Genomic DNA, 26,303 nt, shown 5'->3' with positions numbered 1-26,303 from the left:
AGATTCTGTAGCCTGCATTGTGCAGGAGATCAGACGAGATGATCATAATGGTCCCTTCTGACCTCAAAGTCTGTGAGTCTCTTCAGGCACTTTCAGCAGTCTTCCTTCTTGGGTGGGGAGGCAATAGAGAAGAGCCCTGACTGACTCACTTCCCCGCCTTAAGTAGGATTTACATAAGGCAGGAATTCTTTGTTTCCAGTGGAAGAATACCAGCAGTGTCCAAAGTGGTACTCTGTACCAGGTGACATCATCACATGACCCTGCAGTGTCAAAGCAACATCCCAGGAAGCTTCTTGGAAAGGTGGGAGATTAGTATCTTCAAAGTTCTGTTGTCTTTCTTAAATGGCCCATTCAGGCTGATTGCTTACTGTCTGATGGGCGTTCCCCCAAGTACACACAGTTATAATTGTTACATAGTCAATATTCCTAACTTCAGATACAGAAATGATACAAGTATACAAATTGGATAACCACATTCAGCAAATCATAACCTTTCCAATGATACCTTACATGACTCATCTTGCATAAAATATATTGTAGTTATGCCATATTCATATCATAATATTTCTATGAAGAATATGGGGTGTAGCATCATAACACCAACAGAAGAAACAAGGAAATAATACTGATCAGCATGTAAAACAGTGATCAGAGCCTTACATACTTTATCAAACACTTTATACCAGCCTTCAGTCTACCAGACCAGAGACCTTCTAGAAAGCAGTCATATATTCTTTTTGTTTAGCACATTGCTTCATTGTTGCTTTTGGAATTAGAATGTGTTTTGGGGGCACCCATCAGGCTGTGAAGAACATGCATGAGTCACATAAAATCTTATATAGTAGGATTTTTTTAAAATTATACTCCTAAAACATATCTTTTGAGCTGATATCTACAATTGATTGATTCTCAACTGAAGTGCCAGCCCTCAGCTCTGATGCCAGGGTCAGTGCCGACTCCATCAGAAGTGCCCTGAGACGAATGTCTCTCTCCTTTTTCATTCTGGGTTTGAACGACTTACAGATGTGACATTTGTTGCATATGTGTCTTTCTCCTGGACACCTTAAAGAGCTTACATGCAGGTCAGTGATAGGCATGGGCTGCTTACTACGATTGCATGGTTTAAAGCCTGGGGACCGGGGCATGCCCCATCCCTAGGCTGAATCCCATCTGGAACCAATTAACTACAGCTAATACTAAGGGTAAATACTAAACTATATAAAACTATTCGTGAGACATGCTGAACTAAGCGAAAGCTAGCCAAAGCAGCAGAAGTTCCAGCACAGTCACTGGCGGCAAGAAAGAATGAGGGTGGGGGGAGCTGGTGGCACCCCTTATACCTTGCCATGTGGGTGCTATTCCAGAGGGCGCCAGAGTCAGTCCCCTACAGATAATGCTAAGGGAAAAACTTCTGGCACCAGTGCATGTGGCAAGCACACACACCTAATACAAGCAAGCACTCAAAGAAAAAAAACCTTTACATTTCAACTTGTGGAAGTGGTATCTGAAATAATTTGATCCCACTAAGTAGCCAATCTTCAGGTAAATTATTCATAAGCATTAATTTGCACTGGAAGTAATATAATGTAGCCCTTATTCCTGAAAAAGGGCCAGATACTAGTGGACTTCAAATTGTCTTAACTGAAAGCACAATCCTACCCTGGTACAGGTAATTAATGAAGTCTTGAATTATAGAGTTTAAGTCACAACCTTGCAGAAACAATGAAAAAGGCAAGCAATTATTTATTTGTATTACAGTAGTGCCCAGCAGCTCGAGTCATGATAGAGGCCCTATTATGGTAGGCAGTATAAACACATAGTAAGAAAAGGCCTTAAAGGATTACACTTACCTTTCGTCTTAACATGCAGGTCCTGTAAACTTGACCACCTGTTCAAATTCATGAACCAAGAACATAATTAACTGGCAGGTAAATAGCTCTGGAAGTAAAACTCCCCTGTTCAGTTTTGAATTTCTACTTCTTTCAACACAACTCCATGGACTAAGAAAGGAGAAACCCAGGTTGATGGAATGCAAACCTCCAGAAATTTAAGAGTAATGTGATGAAATCTCTGGGAACACATCTAACCAAAATTGGCAACCCTACTTGTCTCTGTCATAGACCAGGGGAACAGAGACTGAAACAGGGAAGGAAAAATACTTACATGACTTACATTTTAGTTCCAGGAAGTTCACAAGGCCTAATTTTTCAAAAGTGATTTAATTTCAGGTACCCAACTTGCCTGAGACAACTTAAAAGGTACCTGATTGTTAGAAATGGCTGAGCATGGCTGAGTTGGGCACCTGAAAAATCTAGGCACCTGAAACCACTGATCATTTTTGAAAATGTGTATCAGTAATAAAAAAAAATAACCCAAGCTAAATTCACACCTGGACTTAAGACTGAAAATAGCCAAATGTGCAATATATCACAACCATGCGCTATGAGAAGAGCTATTCAAGGAAGAAAGCTAACAGCCATTTGGATTTCTTTCCTTTTTAAACTCACACAGGCAGGCCTAACTTCTTACTAGGATGCAGGGAAGAGAGACCTAAGTCATTTAGTCCACTCCCCTGCCAGTAAAGGATTATTCCGTACAGTATGTTTTACCAACACTTCCATTGGGAAATTATCCCATAGACTTAATATATGAAGCATTGATGTGGGAGCCAAGAACCACTGAGTTCTAGCCCCCACCTCAGCTACTGAGTAGCTATGTAACCTTTGCTAAGGCATATTACGCTCTGTATGTTTTCTGATTTGTAAACTACCTGCCTAACTCTCACAGATCAATGAATGTGTCTATAACTATGACAATATAATGCGTAAGTACACGTTATTCATTCTTACCTAGATAACATGCTCTCCCCACACCTTAGTCCAGCCTTGCAGAATTCTACTCATCTGCTTACTCATATAACTAAAATATGATTACTTTTTTAATTATTACAAAAGTAAATGTTGAAAAGTGGATTTTGTGCCTCTGCTGGTAAACATCCATGATAGTTTTGCCAGCCTGCCTTAGTCATCATTTAGTCAAGCTCCAGATAGTGTCAGTTCTTAATTTTTTTCTCCTAAATTGGTCCTTTCAGACTCTTTACTTTGTAGATCAAAACGAAAAAGAAATTTCAGGTACGGAAGTGCCTAGAAAGGCACAGTATCCTGTAGCTGTAGAAAAGTGGACATACAGCAGATCCATGGTTTGCCAACATGGAAGTCTTTACATGGAGAAATATCTTGGCAAGAGGAGACGCTCCCTGTTTAGCTCACAGCTGCCCTGAAGGAACTGCCTGTATAGTAACGGACCTAAATGAAGGTACATTATGTCACAGCTGGTTCTTACAGAGGAAAACACCCGTTTACAGACAAACATTCACTACATAGCCAGATGCAGTGTTGCATGTAAATATTACAATATAATGAAATGGAAAATGTTGCAATAGGTGCAAGTGGGCACCTTAAAGATGGAGGTTTGCTCACTCCATTACTTACTTGGAATGGGAAACAATGCCATAGTAAATGTCACCAGTGCAAGTAGCAAATATTCTGTTTTTAATGGCTTAATTTGTTGTATGAGGTTTGCAAAAATATTGTTCCTGACCTCTGAAATGTCCACGCCATCTGTATCAGTGAAGGTCTCCTGAAACACTTCACATTTGCCTCATCAAGACATCACATACATGGCACAAAATGCTTGGAACCACAAAGCATTTACAGAATCTGACTCTGCATCATGAACAAGCTGAAACTCCATTCAGGCTGCTTTTATATATTCTCTCAGCCTTTTCTCGTGATGATTCAGGAGGAAAAAACCAAGGGAGAGACTGGCACTGTGAAAGTACAGCAAGGTCTACTAACAGCCTGACTCATAATTGACCTTTTTTTGTAAGCTAAACAAGCTCACAAGGAAAGTGAGCTGCACAGATCCTAGAAAGACTTAAAACTTGCTTATTGAGCTGGATGTATTTATAATGGTTTCTTTCATTTTATGAACGCCACTGTCTCTAAGAATTGAGAAAAGATGAATACGGATTTGCACTGGCATGGCACATAGGGTCAGCCTTAAAACAATCAAGTGGGGAGTGGTATGTGCATAGATGCAATGGAAAACATTGCAGCCTGGCATTAACATAAATGCAGACACTTCACGTGATTGTTTTGCTTTTACCTAATGCTGGCACCTTGACTGCAAGGATCTTAGTGCTTTAGAAAGACTAAGCCTTACATCACCTCTGTAGCAGTATTGTACTCATGTAACAGATACATACAGAGGTAGAGAGACTTGGGGACAACATATTCCAAGTTAGGCAACTAGATAATCAGCCCAATTTTCAGAAGTGCTGAGCACCAGCAGCTCCCCTGGGCTTTCACTGGGATCAGACCCCTTATTAGTTGTCTTCTCCCACCCAATCTCTGTGACACTGATAGAAATATACTCACACTGTGACAGACAACTATTGTGCAAGAGGGCATTTCCAGAGTTCGGTAATCAGCAATAGTGGAATAATAATAAAGAGTACAAACAGCCAAGATTTTTATTAAAAAGTTATTTTAAATTTTCACAAGTATAGTAGGGGCTTTGTATCATACTGTGAGATCAGCTAGAGTGAAATGAACGTGGAAGTATGGACTGTGATTCTTCATTTGAATAACATTTTAGGGTTCCAACAGCTATTTAATTATGCAAGCATGTTTCAATTTTGTTTCTTAAAATCAGATCCCAGAGATATGTAGTGGATTTATTTTAATATAACTGGTATGTAGTTACAAAATAGTGAGAGAAGGTAAGTAGTACATTGTAATAATAAATTATTAGAATCATGCAAGCAATTCTTAAAAAAAGAACACTAATAAGAAAGGCTATCACCTCAACTGGATCTGATGCTAACTGTATACCTGACTTTAACCGTTTTGATACCAAATAAGTGCTTTTACATTGTACTACGTAGTGTTTGTCCTGCTAAAAATTGATGAACATGTAACAGCTTTTCTGTATTAATAAAGACCATCAAAAAGGTCAGTGTGTTCAAAATAAGTGTGGTTTCTAGAGGATAAAACTGGTTCCAATTGCTTCCTTTATTTAAGGGAAGAGAGACTGAAATGTTAAAAAATTTCTTGAGCACAGCTTAATTGCTAGAAAAAAGCTACACCCAGAAGTACTATTTTTGATATCATAGCAAAAGGAAAAACATTTCAGCAAAAGTTGTTTGCAGCATAACTAAAATAATTGTTCTATAAGCTGGTTGGAGTAACCCTATTAATACTCACTTGAAGCTTTGCTAGGTCAGTCCCACCACCCTCAATTCCTCCATGCCCTCTGGCACCTGAACCATTCTTCATCTCATCTTTGTATTGGCATTTTGTCATTTGTCACAGATTGTAAGCTCCCAGCACCAGGGACCTTTGTCTTTCTCCATTGTATGTAGTGCTGTGTACACTTGCAGAACTTTACAATAATGAAAAGCAACTGAAAAACATACACAAAGTGATTTCTTAGAACAATCTTATGCTAAATGGATATCATCTTGCTAAGGGCCTGTTCCTGCACTCCCAAAATGAAGCATTCTTCGGCATTTTAAATCCACAAGAAATGCAGGATTAGCTTTTACGTGGATATTACAAATATAGAACTGAATGTAAAGGGACAGTTTAAAAATTCCATTTCTTCAATTCTTCAGGGTAACATTCAACTGCCTCAACCACAAGATCATCCTATCATAATGCAGTCACACAAGAGGGCTGGATTAAGGTTGTAAGGGCAACCTTAACTCTGTCATTTCCTATTTTTCAAGTGCTTGATTTTGCAATCTTAATCTTTTAATGTATTTTTACTTAGTGATTTTAGTGCTTATGAAAGGTGCCTGACAGTCTATCCTCACAACAGGTAGCAGCTGTACAATCTTATCCATAACTATCATAGCTAGGTGCTTTCAACTCTGAAGTGGTGAGATCATCACACAGGGACAGGTGCAGTTCAGCATCTATATGAGGAACCCCCTGCAGAGATTTCCAGAAAAGGAACCCCAGTAGTACCATGTGGCTGGGATTGCTTGTAAACAAGGAACTGGATTAAGAGAGCACACATTTAATGTCATAGTGGCAGAGTTTCAGGCCACCAAATCATCTATTCTGACCATTTGTATAGCACAGGCCACTAAACACCCTTACCCTGTCCTCTCCTCCACCCCCAGTGTAACAACCAGAATTAGAGCACAGTATTACAGCCCTCGGGAGACTAAGATGTTGTTCCAGAGACAGAACAACAGGCACTGAGGTGCACTAGTGCCTAAGGCATCTGCAATGGCAGGGAAATGATTAAATAAGACATACCCACATGGTGATATACAACAGAGGCTGAACTATTGTGTCATTTTGGAATTGTCCTGGCTTGGAAATGGTGACCTACAAGTGGAAGGCTTTATACATATTTTAAGCTATCCCTTTATAACTGAGGGTTTTAAAGAAATGAAGACAAGGTTACTTAAATTATAAACCAATGGAGTGTTGAGAGAAAAGTTCTGTTTTCCAGTTGGTAAGCATATTGGTACATCAAGTCTAGCACTGTAAAGAGAATCCCACAGCTCTGACAGCATGCACTCCAACTTAATTTTTCAATATGTAAGAAGATAAATACTTTGTTTTCAACGGCTCTTTAGCAGCCATCAAATTCTTAGGGTAGGGCATTATATGGAAATTAGTGACCAACTAAATCAGTCTGAAGTTATCCATCCAGTCGGTAACTACCAGGGGTACCCTTCCTACCAGTAATTACTGCTTAATTATAACCTAACCTTGAAAAACTGTCACAAACTTTGCCTGCATAGTTAGAAAATCTACTAGCTCACCTGCTACCATCATACTGAGAAAAGATCTTCCTCATTTGTCAAAATAAAAATAAAATAAAAATAAAAATCATCTCTTTAGGTGACTGGGTGAGTAGAATTTCAGACCTATTGGAAGCTGAATGGAATATTCAGGTAGTCAGATGGCTAACATCATCTCTAAGGGAAAGAGAACTGGCCCTCCAGAAATGCCCTCTCCATACTAAATAAAAGGGAATTGTGTAGAAATCCACACCTTTTTATTTTATGCCTACCCCAGCGCAGAGCTTTTCCTGAGTTTCAGGCCATCAACTGCCATGGCCTGTCACAAATATTATTTTTTAAATAATTCCCCTGTAAACAAGGTGCTCATACTTAAAAGCCTTTAGATTTTACCCTAGGTAATTAGTATTGCCTCCATATTTGCTGTATTCTCAGATTTGGTAAAATAAATATGAAGGGGGACCCTAAAAATATTGACCATTAGTTGTGCTAAGGCAAAGCTGGGAAGAGCTCAGCCTAACCACTGTACATCAACAGCAAAAGTTAGAAAAGGAAGTTTTTAATTACACACGTTGTGCTAAGTCACAGCTGTCATACATGAGGCATGTGCTTTTACAGGGCATGAAAACAGTCCTTTATTTCATCCTTTTTGCAAACAAAAAAAATCATTGTAGTTGTGGAATTCTATGCGAAACATAGGGCTAGAACAGAATAACTTACTTTGCAACCGTTACTCAGGTCCTGTTAGAGGCTTACAACATATTAGCTAGATTCCATTAATTTTCATAGATATTTAAAATCTTTCTCCCAAGAAGTGTTAAAAACATTAAGACAATATCCAGAAAGCTGCCTTGGTAGCAAACACTTTGCAGTATATTTAGTAAGTGAACTCCCAAACACTCTACTGCATTTGTTAAAACATTCCATTGTATTTTGAATAATTGTAATTACTGGTGCTTATAGAATAGCTGTACTTATCTGCGACAGTACAGATAGCAATGGAAAAGCAAAAAATCTCTCATTCTATTCAAGGACCTGTACGTGTTCTCAACACATTGTGATGGACATTTCCAAAAACTGAAAAATAAAATGTTAATTAGTACATTTTAAGTTTAGACCATCTTCTGTTTGAGTGCAAAAAGTTATGAATCCAAAAATTTTCCTACAAACTGCAAGAAAAAAATATATTGCGTACAGTACACAGCAATAACTATTACGGATTAACCAACTGGTATGGCATACTCAAATATATTTATGCTTTTTTCCTTACATACTACCAACACTCCATATTTCATCCATCATTTTATTATTTGGATTACAGCAATTAGTATCACTGGTCAGTAGTTCAAATCCAGGCACAGAGCACAGAATCCATTTATTACACAATGCAACACAAACTAATATTTAGTGAACAAACTGTTTCACTACATTAACATCTGGTAGAAATATCTTCCAAACATGCATAAAAGTCTAAGTTTAGTATTTCAGAGCTCCCTGTAATATCTGGTTCCTACATATACAAAAAAAAAATACATTTAAACTTATTATCTTAGTGAATCAAAGACTTATAAAATTACAATTGTATTCTTCACAACATACAAAAAATACAAAAACGACTGTATATAACGTACAGTTTTCATCCAAATTTCATTATATCAATATGCACCAACATATACCTGATTCAATGTATATTCATAAATATTTGTATCTTGAAAGATGACTTTAAAATGACTTTGCAGATTAGTCCACACAAATGCCAACCTTCACTGGTAAATAAAAAAAATCTTTGATAGAAACATCACATTGTGAAAAATTACAATTTGTTTATCTGCACCTTTAATCTGCATTTTACTGTAAATTACACTATGAAAATTTCTACAACTCCAGGTGTACATTCTCTACTAGGAAGGACCATGGTGTTTCTTCCATGTAATGACAAACTTGGATAAAGAAGCATGGCAGGACTCTAGTTAGTTACCCGTCTACAAACTATTATGAACATCATGAAAACCATCACACTAGAAGCAGATATCTGCTGTAGCAGTTTGATGATACCAATGGAAGGGAGAAAATACATGAGTCAAATAAACAGGATATGAAAAAGAACTCTCTAGATTATACCAAAGAAAGTACCTATGAAACCCTTCACTATTAGGTTCACATAAATTGAATTAAATTTCAGTGAAAGATACACACTTCACAGAATGTATGTTCATTCTCATTTTATAAAAAGAAAATTAATATAATAAACAAAGAAACCAGTTATTAAAAAGTTATCTTGGGGCCTGATTCTGCAGTCCTAATTCAGGATGAACTTCTACCAAGTTAAAAGGAGCTTAGTCTGAGTAAGTACAGCAGGAATGCATTTTACATGTTGAAAATGTGGAGTATTGAATTCTTGAATAGATTTTTGTTTGATGATGTGAAAAATAAATTGTTTGGGTTATAAGAAATCTCATCTGGGAATGCTAGCTGTTTTATTTTTAAAAGGCAGGGGTTCATTTACATGTGTGGTCAATAATCTTTATGTATGGTATTGTGTTATTGGTACAGAAGTGATAAAATGACAAAATATAAAAACTTATTTAACTAAATAGGTAATTATATAGAGCCTTCTCCCCATTCTCAGAGATCTGTGGCAATCTCTTTGCTTCTTAACAAACCCAAAGCCATCTAATTAAAACTATTGTACAAACCTCCTTCCCAGGAATATAGCTAACGTATCCCATTTCATATATCATTCACATAGGCCAAAATGTTTAGATATGGGAGTCTAAAGTTAGACTCCTAACTCCATATTTAGCCACCTAAATCAAAGTGGCTTGATTTTCAAAGGAATTGAGCATCCAGAATTCCTACTGATTTCAATGGGAGCTGTGTGTGTTCAGAACTTGTGAAAGTCAGGCCATTTTGATTTAAGTGTCTATGTATATATTTGGATGCCTCCCTTTGAAAACACAGGCTATAATTAACCTGCATAGCCAATTTGAAGGGGGTAGGGGGAGATTTATTGGTCAATAAAGATGTACATTTACATTATTTTGTAGAGTAAATCAAACAGCTATATTTCTCTAGAACAGACCAATACTATTATCTCTAAATTTTCTCCCCTCTCCAGTGCTGCCATGGTATCATTTGTGCTGCATTATAAGGTTTAGCTATTTACATATCGAAAGCTCTTTACCATTTTGAGCACTGATAAAATTCAGCTGTACTTTTTCAATGGAGCAAGAAGCAGTGTTGCCAACAAAAATAAAAAATAGTAATGAAAAGATTTAGATTTTGTCTTCTTTAGAAAAACCTAAAATAAATGTAACTATAAATCTATGCATGGACATACTGCCCCTCTATGAATGACTACATTTAAAAAAAAGCCAAACATTTCTTACTAGCATCATTAAAATTAGATTTAACAGTATCACTGAAATTATTGCCTAAGCATCTTTAAATGGCCAAACAAAATTTGGGAAAAGGCTCTGTATAAAACATATTTAGACTGTGATTGTGTATATTTATTCTTAAAGTTGAAAGTCAGAAATGTATTTGAATCCTCTCTGTTTACAAGTGTGTAAACAAAAGAGGTTGTTAAATGAGCTAGTGGAAAACAGAAGTTATGAGGATAATTTAAAGCCATAAAGGGAGGAAAACACTGAGCAAGCGAGTGACATGTCCTGGTATCACTCTGTACAGGTCCATGACTGATGACATTGCTTTACCCAATTATTTCAGAAAATCTAAAATTACACTTCCCCCCTATGTATTTCAAAGAAGTGATCTGAGGCTGCTGTACTCAAGGCAGTTTTAATATTTCAGAGCAGTATTATAGCTCTATAGGGACAATACTGGAACAGAGCTTGAGGTAATAAACAGTTAAATCTTTAGATAACATATGCTGGTAGGACACCATACTATTTAAATTCCTAGAGAATCACATTTCCCTTCAGTTTCAATAATTGCTTCCCTGCTCTCCCTCCCACTTGCCTTTAGAGTTAGGAAATTCTCTTGCTAGATTTAAGCAAATCTGCCTGGTTACTGGAGTCCCAGCCAAAATCTTAGAGCATTCCAGAGAATATAGTTTGCCTCTACAGCAATACATACAATTTCTGGCATGCAGTCAAGCGCTTTTAAAAAGCAATGACAATAATAATATAATCCCAATTTCAAGCACTGCACTTAGTGGGTACCACTTTATCACTCACATGGTAACTTTCTGGTGTCAAGTGATAAATTGAAGTCTTGTTAGCATATATATTAAAGAAAGATAAAAAGGCTAAAAAGTCAAAGCCACATACATTTCTTATAGCAGTGCATGCTGAAAATGATATTCTAGTGTTTTACATGGTGAAATTTCAACAAAATCATCACATTCGTTATTTCTAAGGTGTTTTTTTTTTAACTTCTGATTTAATTTTTACACTCCTGGTTTATTTTGTATAAATGTGCTGGGTTACTGAAAGTCTGCAGCATTTTGGTGTGTGAAAAGTTCTGAAAAAGAGCTGGAATTATTCAGATTTCTTGTGTTCTTCAGTATGGGAAAGTACCTTTCTCCTCTGATGTAGCATGTGGAAATACAACTGAGGAAAGACTGAAAAGAGAATAGACTTATGTAAATAAAAAGTATGAAATCAGGTTTGTGTTTGAACATGGCACACTTACAGTCATACATTCAAGGTCTCTTAGAAAGTAACAGATCACTTATCCACTTTCTCAAAAAATCAGAGAAAAACAGAGGCGCAGTGGATGATGCACACTATTCTCCCTACAGACTTCAAGTACCATGCATCAATTTTTGCCAGTATGTTTTGTTTTTTTTTTAAATTTCACAGACAAAATACTACATTGTTTTTCTGCATGACCCAATGTAGATCTTCACTTCAAGGTATGCATGAACAGTCAAGATTACACAGCAGAACACCGGCATCATAGTGAGTTTGCCAGACTATATATCTAACTAGGAGCTGAAAACACACATAGGATAAAAAGGTTCCTGAACTGCACACAGAATAGGAAGAATAGGTTCTTGAAGGGGGTGGGGGTTGGGATGGGGGAAAGGAGAGAAATAGATCTCAAAGACAACAAATTGGGTACAGTTTCTTTGATCCTGAAGGAGATGCATAGGATCAGAGTGGAGTAAAATTGTATTTATACAAGAAGTTATAGTATTTGCAGAATGGGAGAACAAAATGTGAGATTGAAATCATGCACATATGATATGAACAGCTAAACAAGCCTGAATATTAATTCTAAACATGAGCTCAAGATCAGTTCATCCTAGTGAACCATATGAACCTGTTAAGGTTAGTGTCAGCCTAGTTTATATCAATTTTGTATTACAAGAGTTTGTTATGCAAAATAGATCAGCCCAGGGGTATTTAAATTGTGCACTAAAAAGGTTTCAAGGTGGTTGGTTATAAATTAACACTCTTTGCTCCAACTTCTTTCACTTTGTTTCTCACATATCCTCTCCTCCCTATCCCGCTTTAGTTTGTCTCCCACCTGACTGAATTCCAGATTATACTACTGCACTCCAGGGAAACTAGTGTTGATGAATACATTCATTAACTTAGTAAGAAACACATTGTTGCATAATTATTCCAATGACACTTGAACAAATGCAGGAAATCTGTCATGCATAGGATCCATTATGAGCAATCAAGATTTTCATATGAGAATTATTTTGGTCCGAAGCTAATTTGACAGGACCTTCATTTTAAAACTAAAGGTTTTCATGAAGTGGAGTTGCAACTATAAGGAAAATTAATTGTATTACTTTCAATGAGGAAGTTTTCAAAATTTTTCTGTCATTGTAACCCCAATATTTCTGAAGTTTTCAGTGGGAATTTAGGGTCAGGAAAAGAGCGTTCATTAGGTCCTATGTTTATTTTCTCCAGGCTTAGACAGACTTCCATAAAAGTGTGGGGCTTCTGTGGAGGGATAGCAGACTTGTGAAGTTGGTCAGGGAGAATGAACTGAATAAACTGATTTGACAACTGAATCTTAATTCTCATGTGCTACCAAAATATCAAAGGCTACAAGTTTTTGCAAGAAGACACCTAGTACAAGTTGAACAATAGCAGACATATATCATGAATGTTTTGATTCTTATCTATCAGGGTGATAAAAAAAATTCACATTGTTGGATAATTAGTTCAAAAATTCTGTACATATTTGAATACACTGATGAATCTACACTGGAAACAGAACATATTGAAAGAGCAAGTGCTGCCCCAAAACTGAGCTATTTTAAGGGTGAGATCTAGATAAATTGTTTTGAAGGCTCAGTTTCCACCACCCCGCTTGGTTCCACCAACTACAATCCAACTATTCCAGTGGATGGATGGAAGTGAAAGAGTGAGACTTTCCCTTCTTTTTATGTAAATAAATCCAAAGTTAGTCGGCATCTTTGGAGCTATGTCAAATATATTATTCTCGGACACAAATGAATGAAATGCAGTTTTCATAGCAGATGGAAAAGTTTGACTTTTGTGACATCAAGATTCATAAGAAGCCTTACTTAGAAGATTATAAGCGCTGATTGTAGAATTCAACACTGCTCAAGTTTAAACCTTACTTAGGATACGATTCATCATTCTGCATAGACTAGAAGGCTACATAGATAATAAAAAGTTCAGAGAAAAAACAGCTGTAGAAATAGCTAGACAGACACCAATAGCATTATCATTACATTCTTTTGAATTTTAGGCTCATAATGGCATAACTGTATTGGTTATAGGTCTTTTACTTTAAAACACCACAGATCAAAGAAAAAAAACCCCTACATTATAGCTTTCTAAATTATGAGTCATGCTGCCTCTCCCCTCAAGATAAGATAGCTAAAGAAGCATTCTGATGAGTACAAACAGTGTTCCCCACTGTTTTTGTCTGAGCAAAAGTGCACTACTCTGCAGTTTTTGTGAGGATAGCAAATCTGCCACTCATTTACTTAACTACTGGAAAAGTCATGAAGAGATAACCCAAAAATAAATTGTTTATAACTATATACTAACTCTGTGTTCAGAACAACTAATGAAAGAGAGTGGTAGAGAGAAAAATAATTTAAAAAGTCAATATTTGCCAAAAGATACTACAATTATTTTATATTTCAAGTATAGATTAAAAAAAACTAGTTTCTCCATTACCACTCTGTGGTAACATTGGCAAATGCTGACTGCTATAGTTCTACTTTTGTCTGATCTCTTTTCTTTAAGAAACTTTCAGAAAGGTATGTTGCTACCTGCAAAGCTAGCTAGCTATGCATACAGTTTAATCACTCGGATTCTCAGTTAGCTTTGCATATACTGTTTTCACACAAAACCTTAACATAATGGTGTACTTACTTGGAATATAAGAGATCATAACCAGGATCAGGAATGTATAGTAATCAAAGGAAAAATTGTATTTGTTAGGTAAGCTAATGGAATACAAGCCAGCCTGTCTGACGAAGGGCAAAGCAGCATATATTGTGAGTAATTCGCCTGAGACTCCCATTGGATACAGTACTATGAACAGTGTGTACCTAGAACAAAACATTCAGGGAGAGACATAAAAATTATTTAGTTAAATTATGTTAAGGTTACTCCACTTTTCAATAACCACAAACAAATTTAATATTTGCCTTTTTATTTCAGTATTAATTGGTATTTGATTAAAGCACAGTAAAGTGACGTTGCTATCTCCAAGGTAAAATGTTCAGACCAACAATCAAATTTCACTGAATGCAGAAGTGCCTTTGATAAGCTGCAAATTATATTTGAATATAACCCTGTAAAATTGTAATTCGCATTTCTGAACCACCTGCTATGATAGTCAACTTAAGAGTCCATATCTGCTTGAAATCTTGTCTAGAACGAGTTAAAAGTAGTTTCAGGTACAACACCTGTCATTGAGCCACTGCCAACTTGAGGATTCTCCATCACATTTGCCTTTTAAAAAGACATTTTGCCTTACTGCTATATAAAAGATCTGTACAAACAAAAGAAACTGTCTAAAACTGGGAAACAGCAAAACTGACTATTCTTCCCTCTCTTTCAGTTACAGGCATCTTATAACAGGGAGTAACTTATAACAATAGTAAATAAATATTTTCAGACAGAAATTAGATTTTTAAATGGTCATGTTCCTTTAAAATAGAGATACTTGTAGCACAGATAATATAGGAGCCTGTTGTAAGATAAAGAAATTTGACACATTTATTATATCTCTGATGTTCAGCTACCAAAATTAGTTTATTAAAAGATAACAGAGAAACTTATAATAGGATGACTGACATTTCTTTATGTTCTTTCCTCACTACTATGTGAAAGACACATACAAAAAAGAAAATTACTTTAAAACTATATAATTTGGCAGGAGGACTCAGAAGCAATATTCACTATGAACATTAAAGATCATTAATGTCAACTTCTGTTTAACAGATTTTAAGCACACAAATTGCCTGAAGGGAGCAAGAGCTGGCCCCAGAGACATATCCATTTGTGGCTATGAGGTGGTTACTGTCAGCTAATAATCAATAATGTTGTGTATAACAATTATTTTCCATGCTTACTAGACTAATTTTCTGTGCGGTTATATAAACTTTCCTGTCAAATCGGTAAAATATCTGCAAAGGTCAACCTTCCTTTTATGCATCTTACCTGGCCCACTTGATGAGGTAAGGAAGGTGGTTTAATAGGCTAAATGTATAAAAGGAGTAACGGATAATTTCAGTGATCGTCCAGGCAACAACAAATAAGAGGACACTATCTTCATTCTGTACCTATTAAAGAGAGGAAGAAAATATACAGTACAACAACTTCAGAAATTATAAATTGTTAACTACTCACATGACAAGAAATAGTTCTCAGAATAATCCACCCTTGCACCTTGTTTTATTGCTTCATTTAAGAAAGTGAGTTCCCAAGATTCACTTGAAGATCAACATGGTGCTTCAGTAATAGTTTTCCTTGTTAATTCTAAATATTCTCCCAATAGTGAAAAATTCCGAAGAAAAATGGAAAATATAATTTAAAAGTTTGGAAACCAACCTCTTATCACTATGAGCTACACTGATGGCCCCATCCTATGCAACACACTAGGCCTAAATCAGTGGTTCTCAAAGTTTAACAACCTGTGAACCCCTTTCACTAAAATGTCAAGTCTTGCGACCCCCCCCTCCTAAAAATGAATATTTCCAGGGATTGTCTCCTTTACCTGAGTATAAATTATAAAAGCAGTGATCTTGGAAATACAAAATTTGTTTTTAATGACATGCTTATTACACACTATTATTAATTATAATTTATCATTACAGTATTTTTATTACATTATGAAAATGTAAAAGCAGCAAAGAATCCTGTGGCACCTTATAGACTAACAGACGTTTTGGAGCATGAGCTTTCGTGGGTGAATACCCACTTCCTCAGATGCATGCATGCATCTGAGGAAGTGGGTATTCACCCACGAAAGCTCATGCTCCAAAACGTCTGTTAGTCTATAAGGTGCCACAGGATTCTTTGCTGCTTTTACAGATCCAGACTAACACGGCTGCCCTCTGATACTTGATTATGAAAATGGCAACACTCTTCCAAGATCTCACTTTCGTAGCTTGTATCACTTTGAATAAGCCTGTTATAAGACAAGGCTCCTATGTTTCATCAAGGAGTATCAGATGTGAAACAGCGTGAAGGTATTTAAGAAGCCAACTCAAAGAGTTCCTCCTACACAAGCATTCAGGTCTTGAGCAGTCCAGGCAAACAACACACATTACAACAAAGCTTAAACATGTTCTTCATAATTATTTTAAAAACAATACTAGCTGCCTATTTAATTTTAAAAACAGCAAAAAATATCCATCTCCCTTTCCAATTCTCATAAGGAGTCTTGAAGTTTAAATCTCCTGAGTGTGATAGATCTGCTTAGCTCTTGGAAGTCCAGGGGCTCCAGGCTGCTGGCCCCGTGCTGCCCGGGGTCTGTAGGGACAGCTCTGTCTGCCATTAGGGAATATTTTCCTGAGAACCCCCTGTAACATTTTGCGAACCTCAGTTTGGGAACCACTGGCCTACATGATGTGCAAAAGCCCCATGGAATAATTTTCCACTTCCTGAATCCCCAGGCTTGTACCCATCCCCTATCGCCTCCCAAACCTCCGGGGGAGGATTATTAGGTTTAGTTAGGAGAGGGAGGATGGTCCATTGACTGGGCAAATCACTTAGCCTCTCCGTGCCTCAGTTCCCCATCTGTACAATAGGGACAATACTTCCCTACCTCACGTGTGTTGTGAAGATAAATACATTAAAAACTGTGAGGTGCTCAGATACTATGCTGATGGGAGCCTTATACATTTACACTGCCCTAAATATTTAGTTTTCAGCATGATGCATGTAGTGTATTAAAAAGCATTAACTGCATCACTGAAGTTGTCAAGTGGGAACCTGGAGGCTGATAGCTTCATCTGAGAAGCTAGAGCTTTTGGCATTGAGGGAGGCATGGGGTTCTATCTGAGTTTTGTGCATTACTGAGGAAGCTGAAACTTTTGGCACTGCAAAAAAAATACATCTCCATTTCCTTCTTGTCCCCAACCTTTGTGTGTCTGCGTGTGTGTGTGTGTGTGTGGGAGGATTCATTACCTACCTCAGTAAACTTGACAACTATCTGCCTCACTGCACCTTGTCCCAATTTCTGCTACTACATCCAGTGTAATTTCTCCTAAAACTAGGAGCAGTGAAATTGTTAACACTGATATGTAAAGCATCATTAGGTTTCACTGTAAATACACTGAAATACACAAGAATAGGAGGTCGTTTTACTCTAAGACATATTGTTTCAGGAAGACATCACTGCATCAGTTTCACTCAATTCACATTTTGAAAATTTATTTTCACAACAATAAGATTTTTTTTTAAAAAGAAAGCTTAGATTTGGAAGCACAAATTCAAAAAGGGACAGCAATAATGGGGCAGCTTATGTGTCCACAAAACTGCATTACAAATGGAGGCACTCTAATACATAGCTTATTTCAGCGAACGTTTTTATGTACAGTTTTCTTCCAGGAAAAAAAAGTCATGAATTTTCTCTATTAGTGAACACCATAAGCTCAGTTTCACTGGACTTTAGAACAACAAAAGCAAAACAGCTCACCAACTGGTACTTGCATATTTTCCTTTTTTCTCCAACTCTTACAAGAGGAAAAGGAAGTCAGTAGGTGTGGGTGGTACACCCATACAATTCACCCTGGGTAAAGTACATGCACACAGACAAAAAGAGGAACAAGAAAATATATGGACATAGGGAAAACATTTGCTCGTAAATAGGGCTGATCATATGTTTGCTTGTCAAAAGCTCATGGGACATCACACAAAAAAAAAGATGTTATTTTAATACATACAGACTGCAACAACAAATGGCATTACATAAGAAAAAACAGCAACCCCAGAAAACATTTTTGCTATTATTCACGGTCATGTTGCTTGTATGTTGTATACCAATCCCACCAATAGAGAGAGAGAGAGAGAGAGAGTGTGTGTGTGTTTTCGTTCTTCATGGCAGGAACCAGGCTTTTCTACAGCACCCAGCAAAAAAGCTTACTCCTCAAACTGGAGAGAATTAGGAGCATTGCACAGGTGGTACTATTTCCAGGGACATGCAGTTTCAAAGCATTCAATAGCTGCCCTTTCTGGTCAAATCAGGAGCAGCATTTGGTGAGTTCAAGTTTGCCAATTTATTTCGTGTTGTGAAAAGGATGGACTCTGATGAATGTTAAGATTCACATGCTGTTCTGGTCTCTGTCCCTTAAATCAAGGAGGAGGAGTGGATTACTGTGGACGTGGGAAATAAATTATCACTAGAGGAGCATCAAATGGTGGGAGTAAGGGGAAAGGGTGCCAAGAAACTGGTCCTTGGAGTGGGTGATGAAAAATACTGACATAAGTGGGGAAAAGAACCTAGATAGCTCTGATCTAATTCTATGGTATAACTTTTCTGTTGCCATTGATTTCTGAAGTCATAGTCCTCTCATTCCCTATCTATACCAAGAAAGCTGTATATGAAAACATGAAACACTGCTCTACCAATCATTGCTAAGGCCATTTAACCAACCAAGGTGGATGTCTTAAAAATGTTGTCAAACCAGCCTCCACACCTGTTGGTCGAACAATGGTAGACGCCAGTTCAGCAGGAGGCATGCCTGAGCTGTTTTAAAACTGTTCTCAACCAACAGTCTTTTCTTTGCAGCAAAGCCACAGATTGAGTATTCATTTTCGGCTAAGTTCTTTATATCACCACAAAGAATTAGGTACCAGTTACTTACTGACACACATACTGGAAATCTATTTATCATGGCTAGAACTCCTTGTTCTGCGTTTTTGGACACTTTAACTGAATTAGACGTTTGAATTTGTCCAAGAGGCACATTACCAAACCTCAAGGGCTTGATTTACTAAACAATATTTCAAGAGTTTTATTTGATTAGACACAGCTACTGTTAATTCAGCAAAAGTATCATTCCTTCTCCTTTCCTTACAAGGAAATAACCCAGGGGAGCACAAAAAGGGACAGCAAGACTTTACAAAACCAGCAGCCTAATGCCATCCTCAAAAGTCATTTGCACTCATTAAAACTCTTTTTAATTTTAATTTTTAAAATACCCATTTCTTCCTGTAGGCCTTGGAATGCAGTCCCAGATATTTGTTGGAAGTATATTTCATGCTCTTAATGACTGATGATTTAACAAGCTTCTTATCTAAGCTGTTCAGACCACAGATATAAATTGCTGTCAAAAGCAATTTCAAATTGATTTCTTACCAATGAAGGTCCTGGATTTATTTTAGCTTACCCTCAGAATTACGAATAGGAGACAATCTTTATATTAGTCAAACAAAAAAAAAAAAAAAAAAAAAAAAGACTATGCTGAGATGTAAAGTTCATGTTCAGAATCCAGAAAATATGACAAAGTAAGGTCATTTATCCAACATTAATTGTCTTCCCTCATGCATACACATGAAAGATATCCTAAGGTTGGTGGCGAAGAAGAAAAAGGGAGTTCTTCATGCTTTTTGATTTTTATGATGTGTAAAGAGGTGCTCTTATACTCAAATTGGCTGAACTGTTTTCCTCAAAGTTTAAAAACAAGAATAATCTTTGGGCAGAAAGCTCTTCTGGAAAATTTCAGCCTACAATGTGAATATTTTGGGAAGTGATAGAGGACTGAAAATGGGTGGTGCTTAGAAAGGAAACATTATACAAATGTTAATTATAAGGGTAAGTACAACTCCTTCCAATCCCGTTTTATCATCTTCACAAAGAAAATGTGGGGTTCCAAACAGATATAGAGGGCCTGATACATGAGTTACTTCAGTGTTTCTGTTACTTCCTTTTTATATGTCAGTGCAAGTATTATTACATCAGTGTAAATAATGGTCTAAAGGCCTACAGCATTTTGTTGCTGAGAGTTTTGATCTTTTTAGTGTGGGCTTTTTCTTATTCCATCTGCATTGCAGTCTCAATTATTATAATAATATCCTAATAAAAACTAGAATATTAACCTATTCAATTGGCAGTCTCTCTTTTCAAGTAATTTTTAGTATACTTGATTGCTGGTGAAAGAGGTCAAGTTCACAGACTCAGAACCTGACATTTTCCACTTACCAACCCAAGATATTGTATAAAACAGACAGAGACTGCAAGGATCTGATAGAATTCTATTCTGTTTTGGAAAGACCACCTCTAAAAATAAAATATGTATTGGTCTTCATGTCATCAATTCCTGACCTTTCTGATTAGAGCGCAAATAAGGGTGCCAATACTGATATGAACAACTTTCCACTGGAACTGGAGAAAAATAATCAAGTTGCATTTCACATGGGCAACCAACAAGCCATTGCATGATAGCATGGTTCAGTCACTACTGCTCTACATAAGATTCAAATATATGACATGGAACTGGAAGGCTCCCCATTATTACCCTTACACTTTTTTTTTTTTTTTTTTTTTACACACACCAGTGTTTTGCTCTAACCACTCTCTTTCCCTTTTTCCTTTGGAACCACAATACTGGCACATACCAAACCACAGAGGCCAAGCAGACTCAGCTCATGATGTAATGACACTTCATAAATAACTGCTGGATAGCAGATATTGCACCACATGCTGGACTTTCTCTGTAAGGCAACGACAGCCTGTCCTAGCTGACCCACAGAAAATAAGGTAATCTCTCCCCTTCCCCCACCATACATCACACAAAGTTTAACAGAAGTCTATCATGCAGCTATAAGTTAATATATCTATAAACATGACAGCACCAAACCCAACAAAATCATGAGAAGCACAAACATGTTAACAGCAAGATTCATGCTTCAGATCATATCAGAATAAGTTTCTAGATGGTCAATGTACAGAGGAAGAATGTGGTACTGATGTTTCTTCTTTCAAAGAATCTATCATATCTGCAAGCACTCTGGAAAGCAGGATATTAAATGCTTCTAACTCAAGAAGCTAAACAGCAAAATTGAAGTTTATTTAGAAAAACCTCATCATGCAGATACATATTTGTCTTACAAAATCCATAAAGGTGCGAAAATCTAATCCTGGACTTCATCAAGGAGATCACTTATGCAGACAGTCCTTTAGAAAAAGCAGAACACTCAGGACACTGTAAATATCAGACATTACAGCACCATGTCTACCTGGGATCTGGTGTCCATCTCCTCATCTGACCTGCTACCACTTTTTTTTAGTCATTGTCTCAGGGTAGTGTAATTACCATGCCTGAAGCTAGCATCCAGTATGAATCTTTGCCATCCTCACCCTACCTTGGGGATATTAAAAAAGTAGTCTAGGCAATCTAATCCTTAATATTTTAGTGCTGAGATAATGAAGAAAATCCCCAATGTGGATAATTTCTATATTACTGTTCTTGTTTACAAGGCACCATGCATCCCAATGGCACTATGGAACTAACAATAATATCTTCGCTTGTGGTGCGTAGATGTATCCTAAGATATATCTAAATATAAACATCAATTCTTTCATTGAATCATAGAATATCAGAGTCGGAAGGGGCTCAGGAGGTCATCTAGTCCAACCCCTGCTCAAAGTAGAACCAATCCCCAACTAAATTCTTTGCTCCTAATTCAAGTCTCAGAATCCCATTTTGCTTGTTTGAAATCTGGCAGCCATCTCTGGTGCTTTTTTTTTGCTGGAGTCAACAGGAACTAGAACATTACTATACTTGTATTCTGCAGATATATCTGTCAGAGAAAAAGCAGATGTTTTCACATAGGTGTTTTGGATTTTATTAAGAAAAATGTTTAAATACTCTTTTGCTTATCAAATGAACTAGTGGAAAGGATTATTTCACGGTGTTAGAAAACCTGCAAAATCATGGCTCCAGTAAAATATGTGCTAATCACTATCTTGATCATATTCTTTTCCTCCACTTGTTTTGTACATACATTTGGACAGCTCATAGCACACTTTGGGACCTACTGGACACTAACTGTGATAAAAGGAATATTCTCTTAAATGTAACAAATTATCTGAAAAATATTCCATTGTCAGTACAAAGAACAGAATGTTAGAAATATTGTTCAGGAAAATATTGTAAGTTTAATGCAAAAACACCTACAATTCTTAATCCTGTTCCAACTCAAAAGTAATTTTACTATTACCTTTAATGAAAGCAGGATCAGACACACAGTAGAAAAGGATATGATATAGTAGCAAGATTCAGGTAACAATGGTTTGGCATTGCTCAATTCAAAATGATATACTGAAAAAGTGGGATCTTGGGTTTAGGATAGTAAGTTTAGTTAATGGAAATTATAAATTTAAAGGGGGAATCTCAATTGAAGACAGTGAAAGAGCTTATAGTCAGCTATCAAAAAACCTTAAAATCCAAGATGGTGGTTATGGTGGTGGGCCAGAATTGGGGTGCTTATGACCAATGAGATACACTAGTGTTAGGAACAGAAGCAAGTTATTTCATTCTGAATATCACCTCTATATAGAGGACCACCACAAGTAAAATGAAATACCAGAAATTATGTATTTCCCATTATTTCATTTGCCCAAATATTCTGAATACAAGGAATTATTGTGTAAAAAATGTAAGACTCTCTTAAACTAAGCATGGGAAGAGAAAGAAGTGATCAAAGAAAATGCCAACGTGGAGCAGGTAAATACCATGTAAGCTGTAGTCAAATATATTCTTTGTGGTGTATAGACCTCTCATATAAATCATTCAGATGTGGGGAGGCAGAGAAGAACATATTTAAATTAAAGTGACCGACACTGGCTTCTTTGTAGCACCTTCTCATTAGCTTTCATTCTCTCTCCTGTAGCTCAGACTTACCTCTTTTACACTGTGTGTTACAGCCCATGTCAGGAAAACCCTTGACATCACTTGGAAAGCAGTCAGGACAACAGAAGAGGGAACAATGCCTGAAAGATATTTTAGGACTGATAAATATACTCAGTTACTATTTTGGAGACAGATTTACTCAAGCACAATGTCATTTAGCAAAACTCCAGTAAAGCTGAACTTTTAGAACACAGGAACATGAACTTTAGATTAAACTGCAAAATTTTCAGGGCAGGGACTGTGTCCTATGATGTGTTTCTACTAATGAGATGCCTTGATTGGGACTTTAGACACTATCCTAATACAAAGAAGAAATAATCAGTCTTGTTGCAAAGAGTATGGCACAGACCTTAATACCCAAGGAGCAAACTGGGTAATGCTATGTGTATACTGCACTTTTGTCAGTCAAACTTTTGTCAGTCAGGGGTGTGAAAAAAAGCATACCCTTGACCAACAAAAGTTTTACTGATGAAAAGCACTGGTGTGGACAGCACTTTGTCGGCAGGAGATGCACTACGGCCGTTTGTTGGGGATGGTTTTATTTTGCCAGCAGGAGAGTTTATTGGCCACTGTTGGAAGACAGGATACTAGATTAGATGGATGACTGGTTTGACCCAGTATGGCTGTTCTTATGTTAACTGAACACAAATTACTGCAAACGTCTAGCACTAGCAGTGCTTGAGAGATGAATAAAGACTGCGTAGGAACAAGAAAAAGAAAAGAAAGGCAAGGATGTGGAAGGGTTCAGAAGGAACAGACAAAATTTCACAAGAATTAGATTTTTCATCAGACAGGCCGTACAGACCTCAAAAGAGCTAATTCAGGCATTACAAAGTAGTAGAAGTGATGGAAAGAACCAAGGCACCCAAATAAGGTAAGAAAAATAACTGAGGCATGGCACTTTTCAATGTTATCCATGTATTAATGGTGGGTAGATTTCTGAAATGCAGAGAACCAGCTCAGTTTGGGACTGACTGGGAAGAAAAAGAGACTAGCAGTTACCATGTCATGTAAGAAACGTGTGGGCCAAGAGCCATCTGAAGACTTGTCTGCCAGAGTCTCCTTGAGGGGAGGGGAGGCGTGACACAAACTGTTAGTCTGATTTGTTACCAGGACCTGTTGGGGCCATTAAGGCAAGCAATTAAAGCCTGAAAGAAAAGGGCTGAAAGCTGAGCCAAGCAGGGTTGAAAATTCCTTTAGTTTGCGTTTATGTTGCACTTTGACTTGGGGAGGCCGTTATTCTAGAAGGGTCTGAATTCTCAGTGACTTAGCCAGACAGCTAACCCATATCCATCACCAAAGTGTGCTGAAGACTCCCTTGGGCAGACTGAGGCAAAGGTGCTGCAGTGCCACACAGAGTGAGTGCTGTACCACAAGAACATATACCAAATGTGACAGACTCTCTCTTTTACCTAGCTGTTGTTCACAGGACTACTAGTCCTGACTAGGACCCAAACTGGATCCGAGCCCATCCGACCTGACCCAACGAAGGTGAAGTCATTTTTTAACCCAACTTGACCCTTTCCCCTGAACCTGAGTTAGTGCCACTGCTGCTCTCTCCTGCCCATCGGGTTTAGTGAATGCCAGTAGTGGAATGTCCCAGTGTCTGTGCGCCTGCTCCTGCTGTCTCTGCTGCAGTGTGTGCACACTGTGGAGTGAGAGGCACTGTGACTTCTTGGCACACTCCCTGCAGCATACAGACATGGTCGTTGACAGAAGTGAGGCAAACAGTCACCACTGCACTGACCCTATACGCCAGAAAAAGTCATCACAGGTCACCCAACCCAGTTCCAAAAGAGTCTGGTTGTTTTCTAACCCAAACCTGACACTTGTAGTGGGTTCCTGTTAGGTTTGGATCAGGTTGCAGGGCTCTGCCAGAAAGAGCTATGTAGCAACTATTTGGGATTAGCCACTTCTCTGAGCTAAATGAAACACTGTCCCAGAGGCTATCTTCACTGCAACTGTTAGGTTGAGTTAGTATGCTTCACTTACTCCACCAGCCTAGCTCAAGTGAGTGATCCCTTCACAAGACACTCAACTGACATTTTTACAATAAAACCCCTATTTTATGAACTAATTAGGGACGGAGTTTCTCAAAATGAAAAATCTTAGTCACAGTAGGAACAGCACATAAATTGAAGTCTGATGCACTGCATCACTTTTTTTTTGTCTTTCAAATGACTGCAAAGTGATTTCCAGTGCACTGAAGGTATCAGAATGCAAAGGGATGTTGACTTGTTCTTCAGACTTCACTTTTGTTATGTGTCCCCCACTCCCCAAATTGGGAAATACGATTCCTATAACAGATCATTCATAAGGCTGGTGTTTGTAAAAATTGAGGTTCTACTGTATTAAATTCTCAGAGATGTTGGATTAGGATCCCCACTTCATTACTGACAGGTCAGCTAACTTGAGCTAGAGATTTTTGTGTGTGGACAGAAAGAATTATAGCTCAAGCTAACAATGCAATGAAACAAGCACTCAGTCACAGTGAAAAGCAAGAGTCTAAACCCAAATGGGAGACCAAACTGACTGGGTAATTATGATTGTTGTGTAACTAAGCTTGTCTCCATCTGTCTGCTAATCAACACGAAAGCCATTCTACACTAGCAAACTTGCAGCTGCATTGCTACAGCTGTGCTGCCGTAAAATTGCTCACGTAGCCGCTCTATGCCGAACTCTCCTGTTGACATAATAAAACCACCTCAATGAGCGGCCATAGCTATGTTGGCAGGAGAGCAGTCTCTTCACCGGCACTTATGCAGGCAAAACTTGTATTGCTCAGGGATGATGTTTTTCATACCCCTCAGTGACATAAGTTTTTCCGACCTAAGTGGTAATATAGAGACATTGCCTATGAAGCCTCATGACAAACACAACTTTACCCTCTATTCTAATATATCCATTCCAGAATGCCTAACACCAGAGTTATCGAATACCTTACAAAGAGGCTGATAAAAATCAATGATTTAAAAACAAAAAAAAAAATTTTTAAATTTTAATTGGATTTTTTTGATAAAAAGCTTTTTGAGAAAAAAACCTATCTAAAGATAGTTATAATTAAGATATATCTTTGAGATATAATGTCTCATCACAGAATCGGGACTATGAATTCTAATTCTATAGTGGACAATATATTAATGTAAT

The 26,303-nt window shown here is 37.3% G+C and overlaps 1 protein-coding gene across 2 annotated transcripts in view; it reads right to left on the bottom strand.

Annotated features, from left to right (window-relative positions):
- Positions 1–8,112: 8,112 nt before the first annotated feature.
- Positions 8,113–26,303, bottom strand: part of HACD2 (3-hydroxyacyl-CoA dehydratase 2) — a 40,302-nt gene continuing 22,111 nt past the window's right edge. For both annotated transcript variants that reach the window (XM_030580137.1, XM_030580138.1), the window contains 4 exons: positions 23,148–23,236; positions 15,457–15,578; positions 14,161–14,339; positions 8,113–11,408 (listed from right to left, as the gene is read on the bottom strand). In XM_030580137.1, coding sequence (XP_030435997.1) covers positions 11,326–11,408; positions 14,161–14,339; positions 15,457–15,578; positions 23,148–23,236 — 473 coding nt within the window. In that variant the 3' untranslated portion in view covers positions 8,113–11,325. The remainder of the gene's footprint in view (positions 11,409–14,160; positions 14,340–15,456; positions 15,579–23,147; positions 23,237–26,303) is intronic.

Source organism: Gopherus evgoodei, chromosome 11 (assembly GCF_007399415.2).
Source record: "Gopherus evgoodei ecotype Sinaloan lineage chromosome 11, rGopEvg1_v1.p, whole genome shotgun sequence".
Lineage (NCBI taxonomy): Eukaryota > Metazoa > Chordata > Testudines > Testudinidae > Gopherus > Gopherus evgoodei.
The sequence above is the reverse complement of the archived record's forward strand: the minus strand, read 5'-3'. Positions and strand labels throughout refer to the sequence as shown.